Source organism: Entelurus aequoreus, linkage group LG06 (genome assembly GCF_033978785.1).
Source record: "Entelurus aequoreus isolate RoL-2023_Sb linkage group LG06, RoL_Eaeq_v1.1, whole genome shotgun sequence".
Classification (NCBI taxonomy): domain Eukaryota; kingdom Metazoa; phylum Chordata; class Actinopteri; order Syngnathiformes; family Syngnathidae; genus Entelurus; species Entelurus aequoreus.
This window is the reverse complement of record NC_084736.1, coordinates 37,053,161-37,078,714: the sequence shown is the minus strand read 5'-3', so window position 1 is coordinate 37,078,714 and position 25,554 is coordinate 37,053,161. Positions and strand designations below refer to the sequence as shown.

Genomic DNA, 25,554 nt, shown 5'->3' with positions numbered 1-25,554 from the left:
CGAGTCATACCAAAGACTATAAAAATGGGACCCGGTTCCCTCCCTGCTTGGCACTCAGCATCAAGGGTTGGAGTTGGGGGTTAAATCACCAAAATGATTCCCGGGCGCGGCGCCGCTGTTGCCCACTGCTCCCCAAGGGGATGGGTCAAATGCACAGGACAAATTTCACCACATCTAGTGTGTGTGTGACAATCATTGGTACTTTAATCTTTAATCTTAATGTTGTCATTACTGCCACAAGTGGTGTAAAAGTGTATTACACCTGAGTACTTGTGTGATGTTGTCATTACTGCCACAAGTGGTGTAAAAGTGTATTACACCTGAGTACTGGTGTGATGTTGCCATTACTGCCACAAGTGGTATAAAAGTGTATTACACCTGAGTACTTGTGTGATGTTGTCTTTACTGCAACAAGTGGTGGAAAAGTGTATTACACCTGAGTACTTGTGTGATGTTGTCATTACTGCCACAAGTGGTGTAAAAGTGTATTACACCTGAGTACTTGTGTGATGTTGTCATTACTGCCACAAGTGGTGTAAAAGTGTATTACACCTGAGTACTTGTGTGATGTTGTCATTACTGCCACAAGTGGTGTAAAAGTGTATTACACCTGAGTACTTGTGTGATGTTGTCATTACTGCCACAAGTGGTGTAAAAGTGTATTACACCTGAGTACTGGTGTGATGTTGCCATTACTGCCACAAGTGGTATAAAAGTGTATTACACCTGAGTACTTGTGTGATGTTGTCTTTACTGCAACAAGTGGTGGAAAAGTGTATTACACCTGAGTACTTGTGTGATGTTGTCATTACTGCCACAAGTGGTGTAAAAGTGTATTACACCTGAGTACTTGTGATGTTGTCATCACTGCCACAAGTGGTGTAAAAGTGTATTACACCTGAGTACTTGTGATGTTGTCATCACTGCCACAAGTGGTAGAAAATTGTATCACACCTGAGTACTGCTGCGGCCCATATGGACCACAGCTGAGAAACAGTTCTTTTAGCGGCCCAACAATGGGTGAAGAAACACTGATCTAGAATATGGAACCTGGCACACGTATCACACATATTGGGCATTCTGTCCCGTTAAAGCCTGAATCTTCTCTGGTTATGCTTTCCATCTTGCTTGTGAATGTCAACAGAAAGCTGAGAGCATTCAATTTGTAAACTCTCAGAACAAGTCAGTGACCCGTTTGAGAGTCTCAACGATCGTCATGCTAAGTCTAACTGCAGCGGAACACAATTAGCCTATTTCAAACTCTTCCCTTTGGTTATTTATCCTATTGGAATGCTAACACTATAGTTGGCTTGTACGGTATACCGGTACTAGTATAGTATCGTGGTACTAATGAATCAAAAACGGTACTATACTCTGTTTGAAAAGTACCGGTTCCCCATATTTATATATTTATTTATTTTTAACGGGCATGACGGCGCGTCGTCACGTCGTGACATTGCTAGTTTTACGAGTGGAGGAGCATGTTCGGCAGCGCACACACACAGAGTACTTACAAGCAGACACAGCGTATAGACAGAAAAGGGAGGATGGACGCATTTTGGTGTAAAAAGATAAGATAAAGGTGAAGTTATAACACTGAAACACCCTCAGGAATAGGTGCTTTAAGACATGGCTAGCTAGCTAGCTAGCAGCTAACATCCATCCACAGTGTTTTAGCAACTTCTAAATCACTAATCCTGGCCTCCATGGCAACAAATAAAGGGAGTTTCTTACAAGTATCTTTATCACTGGAGGACGAGAAATAGCTAAACATGCTTCACTACACACCATAGGAGGATACAATAGCTCACCGGCGTCACAATGTAAACAAATGCCATGGATGGATCTACACCTGACATCCACTGTAATGATACCAAGTACAGTAGCGTATCTAGTCGATACTACTATGATTACATATATACTTTATAGCATCACAAAATCTTCTTTCGTTTAAAAAAAATTCATACTATGTTTATAAAGTCAGTAAATAAGTCCCTGGACACATGAGGACTTTGAATATGACCAATGTATGATCCTGTAACTACTTGGTATCGGATCGATACCTAAATGTGTGGTATCATCCAAAACTAATGTAAAGTATCAAAGAAGAGAAGAATAAGTGATTATTACATTTTAACAGAAGTATAGATAGAACATGTTAAAAGAGAAAATAAACAGATATTAACAGTAAATGAACAAGTAGATTAATAATCCATTTTTACAGTTTGTCCCTCATAATGTAGACAAAATAATAGGTGGATAAATGACACAATATGTTACTGCATACGTCAGCAGACTAATTAGGAGTCTTTGTTTGTTTACTTACTACTAAAAGACAAGTTGTCTAGTATGTTCACGATTTTATTTAAGGACTAAATTACAATAATAAACATATGTTTCATGTACCCTAAAATGTTTTGTTAAAATAAAGACAATAATGAAATTTTTTGGGGGTCCCCTTTATTTTTAAAAGTATCGAAAAGTACCGCTACCAAATTATTGTTATGAGCACAAGCCTCCACTTTACTGCAGTAAAATGTTGAGGTGTACTGTTTCCATTTTGTAGCTCTGAACCCACAACTGGCTTGACTGTTAGAAATGTTGTAATCAAGGCTAAAAGGTTAGTTTTGAGACAATATCTGCTGATGAATAAAGACTAAGAATATATCAAGAGTACAGGAAGGAAGCAATGTCAAATAGAAATGCATCCAAGCTTTTCCTCCCCAAGCTGGTGCGGCTCGGTTTGGTTTGGCAAGAGCAAATCTTCTTGTTCATATAATCACAGTTAACTCCAGTATCTTAATACCCCTCAATCTGTCATTAGATAAAGTGAGAAAAGAAGCATCTCGAGTGACACTTGATCACACTTATTGGACGCTGACTTGGCGGCCTAATTGACGGAACATTTTCATTCTGTCTGTCCCCTAAAAGTTACAGAATTATGGGAACAGATTGAATTATTGCGAGAGCACATTTGTCATCTCTGGTTGTATGCCCAAAATCTGCCAGACCATATGATAGGATTTTTTTTTTTTTTTTTTTTAAATGTTGTTCACTTCCTCTACGACACGGATACATTAATGGCAGCTGTTTGGTGTTGCATAGTACTGAGGCTAGAAAAAAATACCAGCATAGTTACTTCATAAAATCTACCGCTTTGATGCAAATGAAGCAGTTATTTCAGTTTGTTGTGTCCTATCAGGACATTCTTAGAAGGCCTTGGAAATTAATCCAAATCCAATGTACTGATCTGAGTAGTAGTCATGTATTTTTCTTCAGATGCTCATTTTGAGAAGGCTTCTCTGCCTACCTGACAAGCTGTAATAAGCGTAAACAACTAAGCCTAATAATAGGATAATAGTGCCTGCAGGTACCGTGCAGACACAATGGAGCCTCCTCCACAGCCTGTCAACAGTGACTCTATATCAGTGACCCCCCCGGGCATCTTACCAAGCATGACCTGTTGCCTTCTCAAGACTTGTAATCCTCATTTGTGCAGGTTCGCTAGCAGGCAGAGGCACTGTGATAATGTAGTTACTCTAATTTTCAAGTCTGATGCATTCACAAATAACACTTTAAATTCAAAATGACTCCCAGTCAAAATTACCATTCAAATAAATTACCATTTATAGCATATTTCATGAGCATTATCACGGAGATATTCATAGCACAGACTGGTTTTTAATAGGGGAACTGCACTTTTTGGAATGTTGCCTATCATTAACACATACCGTATCTTTCAGAGTATAAATCGCTCCGGAGTACAAGTCGCACCGGCCGAAAATGCATAATAAAGAAGGAAAAAACCCTATATAAGTCGCACTGGAGTATAAGTCGCATTTTTGGGGGAAATTTATTTGATAAAACCCAACACCAAGAATAGACATTTGAAAGGCAATTTAAAATACATAAAGAATAGTGAACAACAGGCTGAATAAGTGTACGTTATATGAGGCATAAATAACCAACTGAGAACGTGCCTGGTAAGTTAAAGTAACATATTATGGTAACAGTCATTCAAATAACTATAACATATAGAACATGCTATACGTTTACCAAACAATCTGTCACTCCTAATCGCTAAATCTCATGAAATCTTATACGTCTAGTCTCTTACGTGAATGAGCTAAATAATATTATTTGATATTTTACGGTAATGTGTTAATAATTTCACACATAAGTCGCTCCTGAGTATAAGTCGCACCCCCGGCCAAACTATGAAAAAAACTGCGACTTATAGTCCGAAAAATACGGTACATGTTTTTATTTTTTTATGCATTCTAAACGTTAGCCTCTAAAAAACATCCAAAGTCCACCAACAGTTTTTTGTATTCAGTCACATGACTTCTTCCTGGAGGTGAAAAGCAGTGGTGGTCAACTTAACCAAGCAGCGCACAAACGCTAACTATTTTTTTATCAAAAAAAGATTTGTGGAGTGATATAGTGATTTATATGTTCTCAGACATATTGAACTATTGAGCTCCAGACATCATTCTACACCACAAAACTTGTAAAAGCATGGAGGTCTACAACTTATTTGTGTGCCTGGGTCAAGGACATTATTATTGGTATCAAGACTCTCCCCAATAAATATGTATCGTTTTTGTAAGGGTAAAGTTGTATTTCTATAACTATAGATGTCAACATTGTGTACGTGCTGAAATATTCATTTATGATCGTTTATCAAAATATAACTATAGATGTCAACATTGTGTATGTGCTGTAATATTATTTTATGATTGTTTATCAAAATATAACTATAGATGTCAACATTGTGGATGTGCTGAAAGATTCATTTATGATTGTTTATCAAAATATAACTATAGCAGTCGACATTGTGTACGTGCTGAAAGATTCATTTATGATTGTTTATTAAAATATAACTATAGATGTCAACATTGTGTACGTGCTGAAAGATTCATTTATGATTTTTAATCAAAATATAACTATAGATGTCAACATTGTGTACGTGCTGAAATATTCATTTATGATCGTTTATCAAAATATAACTATAGATGTCAACATTGTGTATGTGCTGTAATATTATTTTATGATTGTTTATCAAAATATAACTATAGATGTCAACATTGTGGATGTGCTGAAAGATTCATTTATGATTGTTTATCAAAATATAACTATAGCAGTCGACATTGTGTACGTGCTGAAAGATTCATTTATGATTGTTTATTAAAATATAACTATAGATGTCAACATTGTGTACGTGCTGAAAGATTCATTTATGATTTTTAATCAAAATATAACTATAGATGTCAACATTGTGTATGTGCTGAAAGATGCATTTATGATTGTTTATCAAAATATAACTACAGATGTCAACATTGTGTATGTGCTGAAATTTTCATTCATGATTGTTTATCAAAATATAACTACAGATGTCAACATTGTGTATGTGCTGAAATTTTCATTCATGATTGTTTATCAAAATATAACTATAGATGTCAACATTGTGTATGTGCTGAAAGATTCATTTATGATTGTTTATCAAAATATAACTATAGATGTCAACATTTTGTATGTGCTAAAAGATTAATTTTTGATCGTTTATCAAAATATAATTATAGATGTCAACATTATGTATGTGCTGAAAGATTCATTTATGATAGTTTATCAAAATATAACTATAGATGTCAACATTGTGTATGTGCTGAAATATTAATTTATGATTGTTTATCAAAATATAACTATAGATGTCAACATTGTGTATGTGCTGAAAGATTCATTTATATAAATAAATAAATAAATAAATAAATGGGTTATACTTGTATAGCGATTTTCTACCTTCAAGGTACTCAAAGAGCTTTGACAGTATTTCCACATTCACCCATTCACACACACATTCACACACTGATGGCGGGAGCTGCCTTGCAAGGCGCTAACCAGCAGCCATCAGGAGCAAGGGTGAAGTGTCTTGCCCAAGGACACAACGGACGTAACTAGGATGGTTGAAGGTGGGGATTGAACCCCAGTAACCAGCAACACTCCGATTGCTGACACGGCCACTCTACCAACTTCGCCACGCCGTCCCTGATTGTTAATCCAAATATAACTATAGATGTCAACATTGTGTATGTGCTGAAAGATTCATTTATGATTGTTTATAAAACTATAACTATAGATGTCAACATTGTGTATGTGCCGAAAGATTCATTTATGACTGTTTATCAAAATATAACTATAGATGTCAACATTGTGTATGTGCCGAAAGATTCATTTATGATTGTTTATCAAAATATAACTTTTCTCGTCGTTGTTTCGTAAAATCTTTCACCCTCTTTGATTACCTTTCGAGGAACCCTGAAGAACGTTTATCCTTTTTCGTGTTTTGAACGATTCGTACAGCCGAAAACAACACTAGCATGGGGTATTTTTTCTTTGAGAAAGGCGAAATGGCACCTGGTAGCCATTGAGAACAGAGCTAGCTTGACCACCACGCACATTCAATGAGCGAGACGTGACGTCATAAACATCGAAGCAATCCTCCATGTACATCTAGTGGCCTGAATATTAACCAAGTATTAGCGATATTGTTATTATAAGTGCTAACACAAACAATCAATTTTTTTCACAGAGAGCTAACTAGCTTATGCTGCTATATTGACATATTGATCCGATGACTGGCTGCTGCTTCTCCTCTGGGTTAGTAAAAGTTAATTCTAAATAATACATCTAGCCTGGATAGTAAAAGGCTGTGGACATAAACTGAGATGTTGGTCAACTTTGACTTTCAACTTGGACCCGGAGATGGCAAGAAAGACACGAAAAAACTAGGATGAATGGATTATGATGAATTCTTTAACTAAACGAGAAGATATAAACATCCCATCAGTTGACATCCCAGAGAGCAGACATTGTACAGTAAGTGATTGTTTAATTATGTTCATAGATCGTATATCTTGTTTAGCACTTAACAATCCTGCTACTTGCTGGACCTTATTAACTCTCAGCTTCTAAAACTGCTAACTAATCCTCAAGAGCAAAAATATAAGTTTCTGGATCATAATTCGTTCCAAAGTAGCCTTTGTTGTCTCCCATGAAGTCTGCTATGATTAGTAGTTGTTGTTTTTGAAGGGAAAGGCAAACGTTGGGATGAGTCTGTGAACTTAATACGCCGCCATACGCTTAAAATGAGCAATAAACATAAATATGAGATGTTATTATGAACGTGCCTGTGACTGCATGTAGAACGTGGATGGAGGTGTTTGCATGTTTTTAGAGGGCTGTATAGAAGGAAGAGCGACTCCAATGTTAGCCGACTTTTGCTAGTGTTTATTTACGATTTAGAATGCATTAAAAAAGTGTGTTCTTGTCTCCCATAGGGGTTGTGAATGATAGGAACAATTCCAGAAAAAGGAGCAGTTCCCCTTTAAGGCCACATTTAAAACATTTTCACCCTACTTTGCGATGCTTTCCGGCCATGCAATATTTGATTGTTGACTTTCTACCTGATAAGGATTTAGCGCGCTCCATCTGGCACGGGCAGCACAAACACAAGAGAGGCTTGCACTTCACACGTCGTGGCATGTACCCTTCTCTCTTACCAGGACATTTTTTTCTCTCTCCTCTCCATCTGTCAAAATCCACATTAATTGCCCACAGATATGTGTGAAAGACTCCAGGGAAAAAACAGATGCATGCTTTGCCATCTGAAAAAATTTAACAGAAAACTATATGTTGTATCAAAATATGTTTCAACCAAGCACAGAGAAGAGACTGGATTTCATCTGAGGGCAGGCTTTTTAAAGGGGAACTGCTCTTATATTTTTATTTTTTTTGCTTATCATTCACAGTCCTTATGTAAGACATGAACTCATACAGTATGTTTTTTTTAATTCATTCTTGATCAGACCGAGGCAAATATTTTGACTCGAGGGCCACATTGAGAAAAAAATGTGTCTGGGGGGCCAAGATGTATGTGTTTTTAAATTATATATACACATTTAGCTGTACAGTATGTGTGTATAAATGATATATACACATTTAGCTGTACAGTATGTGTCTATAAATTATGTATACACATTTAGCTGTACAGTATGTGTGTATAAATGATGTATACACATTTAGCTGTACAGTATGTGTGTATAAATGATACATACACATTTAGCTGTACAGTATGTGTGTATAAATTATGTATACACATTTAGCTGTACAGTATGTGTGTATAAATGATACATACACATTTAGCTGTACAGTGTGTGTATGTATAAAAATGATATATACACATTTAGCTGTACAGTGTGTGTGTATAAATGGTATATACACATTTAACAGTACAGTATGTGTGTATAAATGATATATACACATTTGTACAGTATGTGTGTATAAATGATATATACACATTTAGCTGTACAGTATGTGTGTATAAATTATGTATAGACATTTAGCTGTACAGTATGTGTGTATAAATGATACATACACATTTAGCTGTACAGTATGTGTCTATAAATGATACATACACATTTAGCTGTACAGTGTGTGTATGTATAAAAATGATATATACACATTTAGCTGTACAGTGTGTGTGTATAAATGGTATATACACATTTAACAGTACAGTATGTGTGTATAAATGATATATACACATTTGTACAGTATGTGTGTATAAATGATATATACACATTTAGCTGTACAGTATGTGTGTATAAATTATGTATACACATTTAGTTGTACAGTATGTGTGTATAAATGATAAATACACATTAAGCTGTACAGTATGTGTGTATAAATGATAAATACACATTTAGCTGTACAGTATGTGTGTGTATAAATGATGTATACACATTTAGCTGTACAGTATGTGTGTATAAATAATATATACACATTTAGCTGTACAGGATGTGTGTGTATAAATGATGTATACACATTTAGCTGTACAGTATGTGTGTATAAATGATACATACACATTTAGCTGTATAGTGTGTGTATGTATAAATGATATATACACATTTAGCTGTACAGTGTGTGTGTATAAATGATATATACACTTTTAGCTGTACAGTCTGTGTGTATAAATGATATCAATCCATCAATCAATCAATGTTTATTTATATAGCCCTAAATCACAAGTATGTACACATTTAGCTGTACAGTATGTGTGTATAAAAGATATGTACACATTTAGCTGTACAGTATGTGTGTATAAATGATATATACACATTTAGCTGTACAGTATGTGTGTATTAATGATGCATACACATTTAGATGTACAGTATGTGCGTATAAATTATATATACACATATTACAGTGTGTGTGTATAAATGATGTATGCACATTTAGCTGTACAGTATGTGTGTATAAATGATATATACACATTTAGCTGTACAGTATGTGTGTATTAATGATGCATACACATTTAGATGTACAGTATGTGCGTATAAATTATATATACACATATTACAGTGTGTGTGTATAAATGATGTATACACATTTAGCTGTACAGTATGTGTGTATAAATGATATATACACATTTAGCTGTACAGTGTGTGTGTATAAATAATATATACACATTTAGCTGTACAGTGTGTGTGTATAAATGATATATACACATTTAGCTGTACAGTGTGTGTGTGTATAAATGATATATACACATTTATCTGTACAGTGTGTGTGTATAAATGATATATACACATTTAGCTGTACAGTGTGTGTGTGTAAATGATATATACACATTTAGCTGTACAGTGTGTGTGTATAAATGATATATACACATTTAGCTCTACAGTGTGTGTGTGTAAATGATATATACACATTTAGCTGTACAGTATGTGTGTTTGGGTCTCTTCTTTTCAGGAAAACTAATACCAAAAGTCACAAAGTCCGACAGAATTCTAAAAAAGTGATGACAGACCACCTCAAAAAAACAGAATGGAATCTTACAGTTTTTTACTGAATGGGACACCCAAAATGTTCATGAAAATAAAGAAAGTGGGACTTACAATATTAACTATGAACAAAAAAGACTGTATATTACAACATATGAACATATTTTACTTCTCAGATCAGCTCCTCCATAGGCATCTTTTACAATCAAGCAAAACACAACAAAAATGTAACAACCAGCAAAATATGAATGCACAGTGTAATAAACACCTACAATATGATATATTATCACGTAATAATCTGCTTCTGCATCTGTTCCTGACACATGTGTTTAGGGCTGGCTGCTCTGAAAACACTCTGCTTTGTTCCTGGTCTGAGCTGCTGTGATGTAGATTAGCGTAATAACTCCTATAACACTCAAAGGTGCAGATGTCAACCATTGAAATACTTTCTATAGTTCAAGACTTACGCTCATTTAAAAACATCACTGCACATCATAATGGCAAATACACTTTCCATGTTAAAGGAAAAAAAAAATGATGTAGAACGTCCGGCGGGCCAGATTGAAAATCATAACGGGCCGCATGTGGCCTGCGGGCCCTATTTTGCCCAGGTCTGTTCTAGATCGTAAATAAACGTTAGCATAAGTCAGCTAACAATGGAGTCAATGGAAGTCACTCTATAAAGCCTTCTAGAAACATCCAAAAACCTCCATCAACATTTGATATACACGCTGTAAGTATACATGTAACGTATTAACAGGCACATTAATATTATCATGTAATATTTACATATTTATATACACACTAAGTATATATGTCATGTAGTAACAGGCACATTAATATTATCATGTTATATTTACATATTTTATATACACACTAAGTATATATGTCATGTAGTAACATTCATAATAACATGTGATATTTACATATTTTATATACACACTGTAAGTATATATGCCATATATTAACAGGCACATTAATATTATCATGTTATATTTACATATTTTTTATACATGCTGTAAGTATATATGTCATGTATTTACAGGCACATTAATATTATCATGTAATATTTACATATTTTATTTACACACTGTAAGTATATATGTCATGTATTTACAGGCACATTAATATTATCATGTAATATTGACATATTTTATATACACGCTGTAAGTATATATGTCATGTATTTACAGGCACATTAATATTATCATGTAATATTTACATATTTTATATACACGCTGTAAGTATATATGTCATGTAGTAACATTCATAATAACATGTCATATTTACATATTTTATATACACACTGTAAGTATATATGCCATATATTAACAGGCACATTAATATTATCATGTCATATTTACATAATTATATACACACGCTGGAAGACCTCTATGAAGAACACAAACAAAGGACCCAGATTTCCCTCGCCGGGACGCGGGTCACTGGGGCACCCCTCTGGAGCCAGGGCCGGAGGTGGGGCACGATGGCGAGCGCCTGGTGGCCGGGCCTGTCCCCATGGGGCCCGGCCGGGCACAGCCCAAAGAGGCAACGTAGGCCCCCCATCCAATGGGCTCACCACCCATAGCAGGCACCATAGAGGTTGGGTGCAGTGTGAGCTGGGCAGCAGCCGAAGGCAGGGCACTTGGCGGTCCAATCATCGGCTACATAAGCTAGCTCTTGGGACGTGGAATGTCACCTCGCTGGGGGGGAAGGAGCCTGAGCTAGTGCGCGAGGTGGAGAAGTTCCGGCTAGATATAGTCTGACTCACTTCGACGCACAGCAAGGGCTCTGGAACCAGTTCTCTTGAGAGGGGCTGGACTCTCTTCCACTCTGGTGTTGCCGGCAGTGAGAGGCGACGTGCTGGGGTGGCAATTCTTGTTGCCCCCCGGCTCAAAGCCTGCACGTTGGAATTCAACCCAGTTGACGAGAGGGTAGCTTAACTCCGCCTTCGGGTGGGGGGACGGGTCCTGAATGTTGTTTGCGCTTACGCGCCAAATGGCAGCTCAGAGTACCCACCCTTTTTGGATTCACTCTAGGGAGTACTTGAGAGTGCTCCCCCGGGTGATTCCCTCGTTCTACTGGGGGACTTCAACGCTCATGTTGGCAACGACAGTGAAACCTGGAGAGGCGTAATTGGGAAGAATGGCCACCCGGATCTGAACCCGAGTGGTGTTATGTTATTGAACTTTTGTGCTCGTCACAGATTGTCAATAACAAACACCATGTTCAAACATAAGGGTGTCCATATGTGCACTTGGCACCAGGACACCCTAGGCCGCAGTTCCATGATCGACTTTGTAGTTGTGTCATCGGATTTGCGGTCTCATTTTTTGGACACTCGGGTGAAGAGAGGGGCGGAGCTTTCTACCGATCACCACCTGGCGGAGAGTTGGCTGCGATGGTGGGGGAGGATGCTAGACAGACCTGGCAGGCCCAAACGCATTGTGAGGGTTTGCTGGGAACGTCTGGCAGAGTCTCCTGTCAGAGAGAGTTTCAATTCCCACCTCCGGAAGAACTTTGAACATATCACGAGGGAGGCGCTGGACATTGAGTCCGAGTGGACCATGCTCCGCACCTCTATTGTCGAGGCAGCTGATTGGAGCTGTGGCCGCAAGGTAGTTGTTGCTTGTCGTGGCGGTAATCCTAGAACCCGCTGGTGTCCGGTGAGGGATACCGTCAAGCTGAAGAAAGAGTCCTATCGGGTTCTTTTGGCTCATAGGACTCCAGAGGCAGCAGACAGGTACCGACAGGCCAAGCGGTGTGCGGCTTCAGCGGTCGCGGAGGCAAAAACTCAGACATGGGAGGCGTTCGGGGAAGCCATGGAAAACGACTTCCGGACGGCTTCGAAGCGATTCTGGACCACCATCTGCCGCCTCAGGAAGGGGAAGCAGTGCAATGTCAACATCGTGTATGGTGGGGATGGTGTTCTGCTGACCTCGACTGCGGATGTTGTGGATCGGTGGAGGGAATACTTCGAAGACCTCCTCAATCCTACCAGCACGTCTTCCTATGAGGAAGCAGTGCCTGGGGAATCTGTGGTGGGCTCTCCTATTTCTGGGGATGAGGTTGCCAAGGTAGTTAAAAAGCTCCTCGGTGGCAAGGCCCCGGGGGTGGATGAGATCCGCCCGGAGTTCCTTAAGGCTCTGGATGCTGTGGGGGCTGTCTTGGTTGACAAGACTCTGCAACATCGCGTGGACATCGGGGGCGGTACCTCTGGATTGGCAGACCGGGGTGGTGGCTCCTCTCTTTAAGAAGGGGAACCGGAGGGTGTGTTCCAACTATCGCGGGATCACACTCCTCAGCTTTAGGTCTATTCAGGTGTACTGGAGAGGAGTCTACACTGGAGAGGAGGCTACGCCGGATAGTCGAACCTCGGATTCAGGAGGAACAGTGTGGTTTTCGTCCTGGTCTTGGAACTGTGGACAAGCTCTATACTCTCGGCAGGGTCCTTGAGGGTGCATGGGAGTTTGGCCAACCAGTCTACATGTGCTTTGTGGACTTGGAGAAGGCATTCGACCGTGTACCCCTGGAAGTCCTGTGGGGAGTGCTCAGAAAGTATGGGGTATCGGACTGTATTATTGTGGCGGTCCGCTCCCTGTATAATCAGTGTCAGAGCTTGGTCCGCATTGCCGGCAGTAAGTCGGACACGTTTCCAGTGAGGGTTGGACCCCGCCAAGGCTGCCCTTTGTCATCGATTCTGTTCATAACTTTTATGGACAGAATTTCTAGGCGCAGTCAGGGCGTTGAGGGTATCTGGTTTGGTGGTTGCAGGATTAGGTATCTGCTTTTTGCAGATGATGTGGTCCTGATGGCTTCATCTGGCCATGATCTTCAGCTCTCACTGGATCGGTTCGCAGCCGAGTGTGAAGCGACTGGGATGGGAATCAGCACCTCCAAGTCCGAGTCCATGGTTCTCGCCCGGAAAAGAGTGGAGTGCCATCTCCGGGTTGCGGAGGAGATCTTGCCCCAAGTGGAGGACTTCAAGTACCTCGGAGTCTTGTTCACGAGTGAGGGAAGAGTGGATCGTGAGATCGACAGGCGGATCGGTGCGGCGTCTTCAATAATGCGGACGCTGTATCGATCCGTTGTGGTGAAGAAGGAGCTGAGCCGGTAGGCAAAGCTCTCAATTTACCGGTCGATCTACGTTCCCATCCTCACCTATGGTCATGAGCTTTGGGTCATGACCTAAAGGACAAGATCACGGGTACAAGCGGCCGAAATGAGTTTTCTCCGCCGGAGATAGGGTGAGAAGCTCTGTCATCCCGGAGGAGCTCAAAGTAAAGCCGCTGCTCCTTCACATCGAGAGGAGCCAGATGAGGTGGTTCGGGCATCTGGTCAAGATGCCACCCGAACGCCTTCCTTGGGAGGTGTTTCGGGCACGTTCGACTGGTAGGAGGCCACGGGGAAGACCCAGGAAACGTTGGGAAGACTATCTCTCCCGCCTGGCCTGGGAACGCCTCGGGATCCCCCGGGAGGAGCTGTACGAAGTGGCTGGGGAGAGGGAAGTCTGGGCTTCCCTGCTTAGGCTTCTGCCCCCGCGACCCGACCTCAGATAAGCGGAAGAAGATGGATGGATGGATGGATGGATGGATATACATACTGTAAGTATATATGTCATGTATTAACAGGCACATTGAAATTATAATTTTATATTTACATATTTTATATACACACTGTAAGTATATATGTCATGTATTACCGGCACATTAATATTATCATGTAATATTTACATAATTATATACACACTGTAAGTATATACTGTATGTCATGTATTAACAGGCACATTAGTATTATCATGTTATATTTACATATTTTATGTACACACTGTAAGTATATATGTCATGTCTTAACAGGCACATTAATATTATCATGTTATATTTACATATGTTGTATACACACTGTAAGTACATATGTCATGTATTAACAGGCATATTAATATTATCATGTTATATTTACATATTTTATATACACACTGTAAGTATATATGTCATGTCTTAATAGGCACATTAATATTATCATGTTATATTTACATATGTTGTATACACACTGTAAGTATGTATGTCATGTATTAACAGGCACATTAATATTATCGTGTTATATTTACTTATTTTAAGGATACGGTGGTGCATTAATTTCACTTTTTCCTTCGACAACACCAGTCATGGCAGACTTTGTGAGGGACAACAAACTTAATAAAACAATCACTTACTGTATAATGTCTGCTCTCACTGGGATGCCAACTGATACAGATCAGCAGGTACCAGAAGGTAAAACAAGTTGCTTTTGCATAATATTGTGAAACAAAACACCAGATAACATGTCTTACCTTATACACACACCATAATAATACTCCTATGTAGAAGCACAGTACAATCCATCAAGCGGCGTGGCTTCATAGCTTACCAAAGTCCTACTAAAACTTTTTGACATATTTTTCAGCGTTGTGTGTAATGTTCTATATTTTCAATGGAACATATCAAATGTTGGTGTTGTTTACTTGAGTCATATTGCAGTCTACACGTATCTCTTATGTGTGACTGCCATCATATTACAGTCTCCATTTATCTTTTATGTGTGACTGCCATCATATTGCAGTCTACACGTGTCTCTTATGTGTGACTGCCATCACATTGCAGTCTACATGTATCTCTTATGTGTGACTGCCATCATATTGCAGTCTACATGTATCTCTTATGTGTGACTGCCATCATATTGCAGTCTACACGTATCTCTTATTTGTGACTGCCATCATATTGCAGTCTACACGTGTCTCTTATGTGTGACTGCCATCATATTGCAGTCTACACGTGTCTCTTATGTGTGACTGCCATCATATTGCAGTCTAAACGTATCTCTTATGTGTGACTGCCGTCATATTGCAGTCTACACGTATCTCTTATGTGTGACTGCCTTCATATTGCAGTCTACATGTATCTCTTATGTGTGACTGCCATCAACTGGTCACACTTATCATTACACCATGTACCAAATAAAATAGCTTTGAGGTCGGTAAGCAAAACCAGAATTATGCCGTACATTAGGCGCACCGGGTTATAAAGCACACTGTCGAGTTTTGAGGGGAAAAAAAGGATTTTAAGTGTGCCTTATAGTCCGGAAAAAAAACAGTACTTGAATGTCATGGCCTGAGGGGTCTGTATCACATTTACTGTCACTTAGCGACTTGAGGAAGGTTGCAGGAACGCTGCCACACGAAAAACTACAAATGTGCTGACTTGCTTTACGGCATACGTCACTTTCCCTTCCCCCATTCGTTACAAAGACGCAAGTCAACGCGAACGCCCACGTGCAATTACTGCTATCATGGCCGAAGCTGCAAAACAACAAAAAAACGAAAAGTTTTGTCTGAGGAGACAAAACAAAGAAAAAGGCAGACTGCCCGGCTAAAAAGACATTCAAGGATCAACATTGGCCCGGCTTTCTCTCGCTGGCGTGAGGTCAAAGACGAGGGATTTCAAAGCAAAGGTGTCATGGCTCTGTTCCTGCTGGACTAGAAAGTACCGTTCAATGCTCAAATCCAAATGATAATGCTAATTTTAGCTATTACAAATGTGCGTGGCCACCAGCGTGACAAACTGAAAAGTACTGTTTAAAGACTGCAAAGCACAAACATAAAGTTTGAGTCAAGCATGTAGGTTCCTACCGCAGAAAGATCAGTCATACCTATCGTGTCAGTTTGCATCTACGTGACAGTAGTTTCTGACCATTTACCACGCTATGCACTGGTCCTCATGGGAAATGTGGTCATGCAAAACACTTCCGCCGCCAAAATCAACCAAAACTAAAAGTTCTTACAGCAGGAAGGGGATTCATATGGCCCAATTCTACCCGGTTTACCTGACACGTGAAACGTGACGAATTAGGGTGGCACTATCCACTTAACCGCCAGATGGCAGTAGATTGTTGAATATCTTAAAATGGGTTTTGTGGCAATTCAAACTTTGACCAAAGCGTCAGTTGCTTTGTAGAGTGGCGCTTAACATTATTTTTAGCAGACTGCATTGCAAAAGGATTATTCTGTTCATCCCCCTTCCCCTCTTCCTCTCACGCGAGACCCACCCAGGGACAGAGCCATATGAATCCCGTCCCTACTGAAAGTGGGGCTTTAAGGTACTCAGTGTGTTTTACTTCTTGGACTACGTCTTTTCATGGCATCTACAGCGCATTTACTTTTGGACTACATCTTTTCATGGCATCTACAGCGCATTTACTTCTTGGACTACATCTTTTCATGGCATCTAGAGCGCATTTACTTCTTGGACTACATCTTTTCATGGCATCTAGAGCGCATTTACTTCTTAGACTACATCTTTTCATGGCATCTACAGCCCATTTACTTCTTAGACTACATATTTTCATGGCATCTACAGCGCATTTACTTCTTGGACTACGTCTTTTAAGGGCATCTACAGCGCTTTTACTTCTTGGACTACATATTTTCATGGCATCTACAGCGCATTTACTTCTTGGACTACATCTTTTCATGGCATCTAGAGCGCATTTACTTCTTGGACTACATCTTTTCATGGCATCTAGAGCGCATTTACTTCTTAGACTACATCTTTTCATGGCATCTACAGCCCATTTACTTCTTAGACTACATCTTTTCATGGCATCTACAGCGCATTTAATTCTTGGACTACGTCTTTTAAGGGCATCTACAGCGCTTTTACTTCTTGGACTACATATTTTCATGGCATCTACAGCGCATTTACTTCTTGGACTATGTCTTTTCATGGCATCTACAGCGCATTCACTTCTTATACTACATCTTTTCATGGCATCTGCAGCGCATTTACTTCTTGGACTACGTCTTTTCCTGGCATCTACAGCGCATTTAATTTTTGGACTACATCTTTTCATGGCATCTACAGCGCATTTACTTCTTGGACTACGTCTTTTAAGGGCATCTACAGCGCTTTTACTTCTTGGACTACATATTTTCATGGCATCTACAGCGCATTTACTTCTTGGACTATGTCTTTTCATGGCATCTACAGCACATTTACTTCTTATACTACATCTTTTCATGGCATCTGCAGCGCATTTACTTCTTGGACTACGTCTTTTCCTGGCATCTACAGCGCGTTTACTTTTTGGACTACATTTTTTCATGGCATCTACAGCGCGTTTACTTCTTGGACTACATCTTTTCATGGCATCTACAGCGCATTTACTTCTTAGACTACATCTTTTCATGGCATATACAGCGCATTTACTTCTTAGACTACATCTTTTCATGGCATATGCAGCGCGTTTACTTCTTGGACTGCGTCTTTTCATGGCATCTACAGCGCGTTTACTTCTTGGACTACATCTTTTCATGGCATCTACAGCGCATTTACTTCTTAGACTACATCTTTTCATGGCATATACAGCGCATTTACTTCTTGGACTACATCTTTTCATGGCATCTACAGCGCATTTACTTCTTAGACTACATCTTTTCATGGCATATACAGCGCATTTACTTCTTAGACTACATCTTTTCATGGCATATGCAGCGCGTTTACTTCTTGGACTGCGTCTTTTCATGGCATCTACAGCGCGTTTACTTCTTGGACTACATCTTTTCATGGCATCTACAGCGCATTTACTTCTTAGACTACATCTTTTCATGGCATATACAGCGCATTTACTTCTTGGACTACATCTTTTCATGGCATCTACAGCGCATTTACTTCTTAGACTTCATCTTTTCATGGCATATACAGCGCGTTTACTTCTTGGACTACATCTTTTCATGGCATCTACAGCGCATTTACTTCTTAGACTACATCTTTTCATGGCATCTACAGCGCGTTGTAATAATAATATCTAGCTGGGCAGGTGTTAGCCACACACCATCAGGGTCTGTGTGCAGACTGAAACCAGGGAAGGTGAGCATCAAACCTCCCTGTTGGTGCGAGGCTCAGAGGGAAAGAGTAAAGTCCCAACACCAGGTCAGAGACATCTTCAGCCCTGGTGATACATACATGAGCTCATTAATCTTGGCTTCAAACAGCTTTGCATTGAGGGTGGGGGGTGCATATAAAAGACAATATCCCATAAGAGCTCACTCCTGCAGGGCAAGGTTTGTCTGAGAAGATGATGACCTGCAGGAAGAAGCACCAAATGAAGCATATAATCACCTGCAGGGTACACCATTATCCCATTATGACGCTTGTCTTTGCTTACTTAAACGCTTTACTATTAATCATTGCAGAAATATCCCTTCAAGGCACATTTCTAGGAGGTTAAACATGACTTCTTATCAACATATGATTGAATCAGCCAGTATGTTAGTGCTGGTGTATTTACTGACTCCCTCAATGGCACCAATGTTACCCCAACATCATACTTGCAGGCCCAAAGAACAAAGGATAGAGTGGAATTACTGCTGAAGCTCCACAAATGTTTTTACTTGCAGCCAACCATTTGCAAGTTAAAAAAAACTATTTTCTTCAATTAAAAGATTCAAAAGTATAAAAACAAATTTCTTCAAATAAAAAACAATTTCCAAGTATAAAAACTATTTTTTTCAATAAAATGTTTTTTTCCAACAATAAAAACAATTTCCTTCAATTAAAAAACGATTCGCAAGTATGAAAACAATTTTATTTCATTAAAAAAAAGATTTGAAAATATAAAAAACGTTTTCTTCCATTAAAAAAAACAATTCACACGTATAAAAACCATATTCTTCCATTTCAAAAATGCTTCGAAAATATGAAAACAATTTTCTTCAATAAAAAAAACGATTTGCAAGTAATGAAAACAATTACTTCAATTACAAAAACAATTTGAAAGTATAAAAACTATTTAAAAGTATAAAAACAATGTTCTTCTTCTTCAATTAAAAACAATATTCAAAAGTATAAAAACTATTTTCTTCAATTATAAAACCAATTTGCAAGTATAAAAAATATTTTCTTAAATTAAAAAAACAATTTGCAAGTACAAAAACTATTTTCTTCAATTAAAAAACGATTTGCAAGTTAAAAAAAACAATTAACTGCATTAAAAAAAACGATTTGCAAATGTAAAAAACTATTTTCTTCAATAACAAAAACGATTTGCTAGTATAAAAACAATGTTCTTAAAAAATGATTCGCAAGTATAAAAAAACCCAATTGAATTTAATTAAAAAAACAATTCACAAGTAAAAAAAAAAAAAAATCATGCAAATAAAACAATTTTGTTGAATTAAAAAAAAATTATTCACAGGAAAAAAAATACAAAATTCTTCAAGTTAAAACCTTAATATTCCATCCTGTGTGATCCACACACTTTCACACCTTTAACTTGAAGATTCCCCACATCTGCGGTCCCCTCCAAGGTTTCTCATTGTCATCCCATTGGGTTGAGTTTTTCCTTGCCCTGATGTGGGATCTTAGCCCAGGATGTCGTTGTGGCTTGTGCAGCCCTTTGGGACACTCGTGATTTAGGGCCATATAAGTAAACATTGATTGATTGATTGTTTTTTATACTTGCGAATGTTTTTGTAATCGAAAAAATTCGTTTTTTTTCACTTGAGAGTCTTTTTTTAATTGAAGAAAAAGTTGATATACTTAAGTGAGTAAAAACATGTTTGTGTGTTTTGACAGTAATTCCATGTCATACATATGACTGATCATTAACAAATGATTGAATCAAGTCATTCACTTTAATGGCAACAATGCTACCTAAACATCACACTTGCAGGCCCACAGAACAACGGGAAAGACAACAATCTCCCAGGATGTAAACTCCTGGCTTACCTCTGAGTGAACTCTGCTGGGGATGATATCTAATCACTAGCCTGGTATCCATGCTATCTAATCACTACCCTGGTATCCATGCTAGCTCTGCTAACTGATGACACCAGGAAGGGCAACAGTGAGACAGCAGGGGGGGATGGAGAAGCCCCTGTGTGAGTTTACAAGTTCACTCTTTATCCCTGACCCCATAGCCACGCACATGCCTATTAATACATTCTTTTATCCATCTTATTACATGGTCAACCATACGCACGCAGCTAAGCAAGGCATCGATCTACAATCCCAGTTTAAGACTGAAAAACATTTGAACTTGTTTGGTAATTAAAGGTATCTGTGTTGTGGTTAGGAGACGCTGCTGGCTTAACGAGCTTCTGATGCAGCTTAGAGCAAGGCTGACTGATTGATCTTTTTTATACACTATCATATTAGCTCAAAACCAGAAGAAGAAAACATATCCAGACAAATTTAAAATAATATCTGTTATAGGGTTGTCCCGATACCGATACCTATATTTTGGTACTGGCAGCAATATGAAAAGGGCTGCGACACCTCAGACCTGCTATCTGAGGCAGAGAATAAGGAGCTGCCAGAAAAAAGGAGCAGGAAGGCAGTGTAAGTGTGTTCCGTCTTGTTTTTGTCATGTTTCTACAGTAATAGGAAGGTTATTTCAGATAGCATTCAAAAATAAACCAGAGATGCTTGTAGTGTATGTATATTTGTCAATTTTTGGTATTGCAATAATCCTAATGATATGGTTACCCAACAGCCATCGTCTCGGGGACTCTGATGACAGCGAGGAAGACCCGGGAAATAGTGACCGCGCATCGGCAAGCCAATTGCACAGGCAGAGTAAGGAATAATCTCTTAACATCAAAAACGAAACCACCACATTAATATTAAAGATATGGTTAACATTCTTAGTGCTAAAGATATTCCCCTCTCCTTGTATCCCTTCTCCCAGCTCCACCGTCTCGCCGAGTGCCAGCAGTCATGAGTACACAAGGTAGGCACTGATCTCTGAAATATTAGTGAATAGTTAGGCCCCTTGGGTATTATCAGTCATGGCTAACTGATGGCTCTCTCACAATGCCCACCTCACTAGGAACGGCAGTCCCTCCTCAACTCCCTCCACCCCCCGCACCAGCAGCCCTCAACATGTGGCAGACTCAGGAGCCTCATGCATCCAGTCTGGCCTACAGGCCAACATGGCGAGGGGGAAGAATGGCCGACTACATCTCCTGCTCTGGTGAGCAATAACTGACAAATACCGGATGGTCATTATGTGCCACAGATTTTGGAAAAAATTCAAATTCACAAGCAATCACATATTTTCTTCAAACTTTGTCAATAACTTTTGTCATTAACTAAGGTCAATAGCTAATGTCAGGATTATGAGTAATGAGGATAAACACTGAAACATGTTAATTTTATACTGCTGTATGTCAACAGCGCCTGAGATGACCCACCTCTTTAGCCTGCTGGAACATATGAAGCAGAACCAAGAACAGCTGATTTTGAAGGTAAACTTCCTAACCAGCAGGTCGCAGATTCACCCAGGGCCAGAAGTTGAAATGCCGGCCAATGTCCAGTTTCCAATGGAACAGTTGGAGGCAGTGGAGGCATTTGAAGCATTTTTGATAGAACCATCAAATGCCCCAGCGCGACAAAGAGTGGTGAGGTTTCTTCCTAATAAGAATGTCCATGATTATGCAAATATTCTACTGAATCGGCCCTGACAACCAGGCCTGTCCTGAACCGCCTTTTCCCAGTGGTAAGATTATGTCAGTGAGCCACAATCGGCCTGGTTTGACATTGTGTGTAAAGGTAGCATAGATCCATGAGCCAAGAAAACATGCAGGTTCTTTTTTTTTGCATTTCTGGACGCTTTCAACAGGAACAAAAACATTTTAAATGCAATTTAAGCTTACCTGTTTGTTTAAAGAGATGTCTTTGCCTTTTAGATTTCTTCTTTGGCCACCGTTGGAGGCCAGGATGTGAAGCGGGTGACCTGGAACATCCTGGGCAGGATGTTCACAGATGGCGTTTCACATCAGATAAATTGGAAGGGCGTCAATAACAAATAGGCCTTTAGCAGGATGGCAACAAAGACCTTGCTTTTCAGTAAGTATATCATTCAAAGTAATATTACATATCACATATATTGTATTGTGTAAGCATACTTGGCTTTGGATGCTACATACCATAAACATAAATGTATCTGTCTTGTAATCTTGATTACAGGTGCTGTCAGAAAAAATTTATTGACAAGGTCAGCCACGGACGCGGAGGTCACAAAACACGCCATAAGGTGGTTCAACCTGGCGGGGGATCTGGCAGCGAGGAGACGAGTCCTGCCTCCACCTTCTCAGAAGGAATAGAAATGTGTATATATATATATATATATATGTATAAATAAACAACCTTTTATTGTACTTCTTATCATTCACCAGTTATTCATTTTCTGATATGTTAGCTGTGCATGGAGCAGCATTTCGTTGAAATTGTAGCCTAATAGATTAAATATGTATATTTACTTTTTAAATATATATTATATATATTTACTTTATAGAGCGAATTGACCATTTTCTGTTTCTGCATATTGACAATATTGTTAGTTTAAAAATACAAGGCAATGCATATGTAAGCTTATATTGCTGTAGTAGGGCTTAGTGAATTTTTTAGTTTCCTATTTTATCCTACAGCAAGAACAGAAGGGATTTTGAAAATAAGATAAAGGGGTCCAAAACGGCCAGATGAGCCAGGGTTTTTATGAGGCCGTTGCTGGTCCGCGGCGGGAGGTTAGGCTTTGATCATGGGTGCGGAGCGGATGCAGCGCGCCGTCACGGCGCACCCGCCGCGGATAAGGCTTTGATCATGGGTACGGAGCGGATGCAGCGCGCCGCCACGGCGGATCAGCTACCCGCCGCCGTGGCGGATATGTTCCTGAGTGCAAATGGACGCCGATGCGGGTCCGTTTCGCGGGTCCGCTCCGGAAAGCGCGATACCTGCGCGGGGGATCCGCCGCGGAGTGTTTTTGCTGTGTGGGACGCTACTTCCGGTACAGGCAAGGCTTTTTTTTATCAGGGACCAAAAGTTGTGAACTTTATCGTCGATGTTCTCTACTAAATCCTTTAAGCAAAAATATGGCAATATTGCGAAATGATCAAGTATGACACATAGAATGGATCTGCTTTCCCTGTTTAAATAAAAAAATATCATTTCAGTAGGCCTTCAACAGGAAAATATGAAATGGAAAGACAAACAGGAAAGGAGACCCTCACAGGTAAGAAGGTCTTTGTGTTTATTATTAACAGCCCTGATCCCATCTTTGATGTTCAGAATGGCTGCGTGATTAATCGACATTGAGGTTTTAATTAGTGAAGAGGTTCCTTCTCAGCATTCACCGCCATTTGAGTGACAGACATATTCGCCAATCAGAATTGTTGTGCCCTGCGTTTTTTCGTCTCTCGCTTCAAACGGGGAGAAAGAGGTCTCACTCTGTGCATCGCTCTAAGCACCTGAGCGTGTTTATTAACTGAACGCAGTGAGCCCTCTTCACAATCATCCAAAACCTTTGTCTCCACACACAGGAAGCACGGACAGACAGCCTCACGACTCGCTAGTGACAAGTTCTGAAGTAACAAAAATTATAATTACAAAGCCAAATGTCCCTTTGTGGGAATATTTCAGCTTCAGACCGGATGGGCAATATGAGCCCATCAATCGAGCGAGAATGAATTTAAAGAATGAAATTAAAGTGAAAGAATTCAATCTGAATACATGATACATATTGTTAAATCTGAATACATGATGAATTCAATTAAAAATGAATACATGCTAAATAAGGCTAAATCTGACTACTTCATAAATTTAATTAGAAATGAATGCATGCTAAATAACGCTAAATCTGAATACATGATTTTAAAAAAAGTGAATCTGAATACATGATGAATATAATTAAATCGGCATACATGATAAATAACAATATTAACAATAATCACAACGTCATGGCAACAAACAAAGAGAAGCCCATTCTCGTTTTCCCAACTGGAAAAAAAAAAAAGTACTTTAAGATGTTCAATATTTCATTTAGTTATTTTTTTGCTGCCATAAATTATTCCATTTTATTTTTTGGTTTGTTTATTTATTGAGGATAAAGAAATTGACCTTCCAATTATAGTACAATGGTAAACAATTCTACAGTAAAGAGAAATACGTTTATATCCTTTTAAATGCTTACTTGCATTATTATTGTATATTATGATTACATTATATTCATTGTATAGTTTTTATCAAATATTTCGTCAGTTGAAGAGCATGATATAGACAAAAGCTCTGAGTCTGTCAGCAGAAAGCCAAATATTTTTTGAAGTAAATTATTGCATATTGTTCTAATGTTTGGGCCCTTGAGACAAACACAAACATGTGTTGATTGACAGTCTAAATGCAACATGTCTTCCTTCACTCAATATTTTTAGTTTTATGCATTTTTATGGAAAAAATCTAATCAGTTACTAGGAGGTTTTTTCTTCTTCTCAAAATTGTGCAGCCGTATTCACAAGCTAGAAAACCTCATCTTTCCTCTAGATATCAGCTTTAGAAAACCTCCCCAGGAAAAGTCACTATCGGAAGATCAGCAGTGGGATACAAGAAAAACTAATTCCTCCCTTTCCCAAACTTTTATGCACTTTTATTTGAGAATTGACGGGGAGGAGCAAGAAAACTTCTGCTGAGTTCAGAGCTAGGCACATCAACAGGATACGCTAATGTTAGCATGTGTGTTGGCATTTTTAGAAATGCCAAGAATGAGGTTGCAGTTATAAATGGACGGGACCAAAGAGTCATGCTACGCACACACTCTATGGTAGGCTCGGGCCCTCGCTGGCTAGGTCAGGGGTGTCCAAACTGAAAAATGAAATCATGCGGGGGCCATTTTGTTTGATTTTCAAAAGCAA

At 39.0% G+C, this 25,554-nt stretch overlaps 2 protein-coding genes across 2 annotated transcripts in view; one reads left to right on the top strand and one right to left on the bottom strand.

Moving 5' to 3' along the window:
• LOC133652198 (phosphatidylethanolamine-binding protein 4) overlaps window positions 1-25,554 on the bottom strand; it is a 424,418-nt gene that overhangs the window by 164,992 nt on the left and 233,872 nt on the right. The window lies entirely within an intron of this gene.
• LOC133652140 (uncharacterized) lies at window positions 16,936-22,683 on the top strand. Its single transcript, XM_062050558.1, has 9 exons — window positions 16,936-16,970; window positions 18,724-18,824; window positions 18,928-18,998; window positions 21,126-21,211; window positions 21,366-21,448; window positions 21,561-21,602; window positions 21,702-21,845; window positions 22,049-22,119; window positions 22,561-22,683. The coding sequence occupies exons 1-9, from the start codon at window positions 16,936-16,938 to the stop codon at window positions 22,681-22,683; spliced, it is 756 nt and encodes a 251-aa protein (XP_061906542.1).

Excerpts from the sequence above, each read along its gene's own strand:
- LOC133652140 (XM_062050558.1), top strand. The coding sequence starts at position 16,936 with ATGAATCCCGTCCCTACTGAAAGTGGGGCTTTAAG. Across the intron at positions 21,449-21,560 it reads AAGCCAATTGCACAGGCAGA|CTCCACCGTCTCGCCGAGTG; the intron begins GTAAGGAATAAT and ends CCCTTCTCCCAG. Across the intron at positions 21,846-22,048 it reads CGACTACATCTCCTGCTCTG|CGCCTGAGATGACCCACCTC; the intron begins GTGAGCAATAAC and ends GTATGTCAACAG.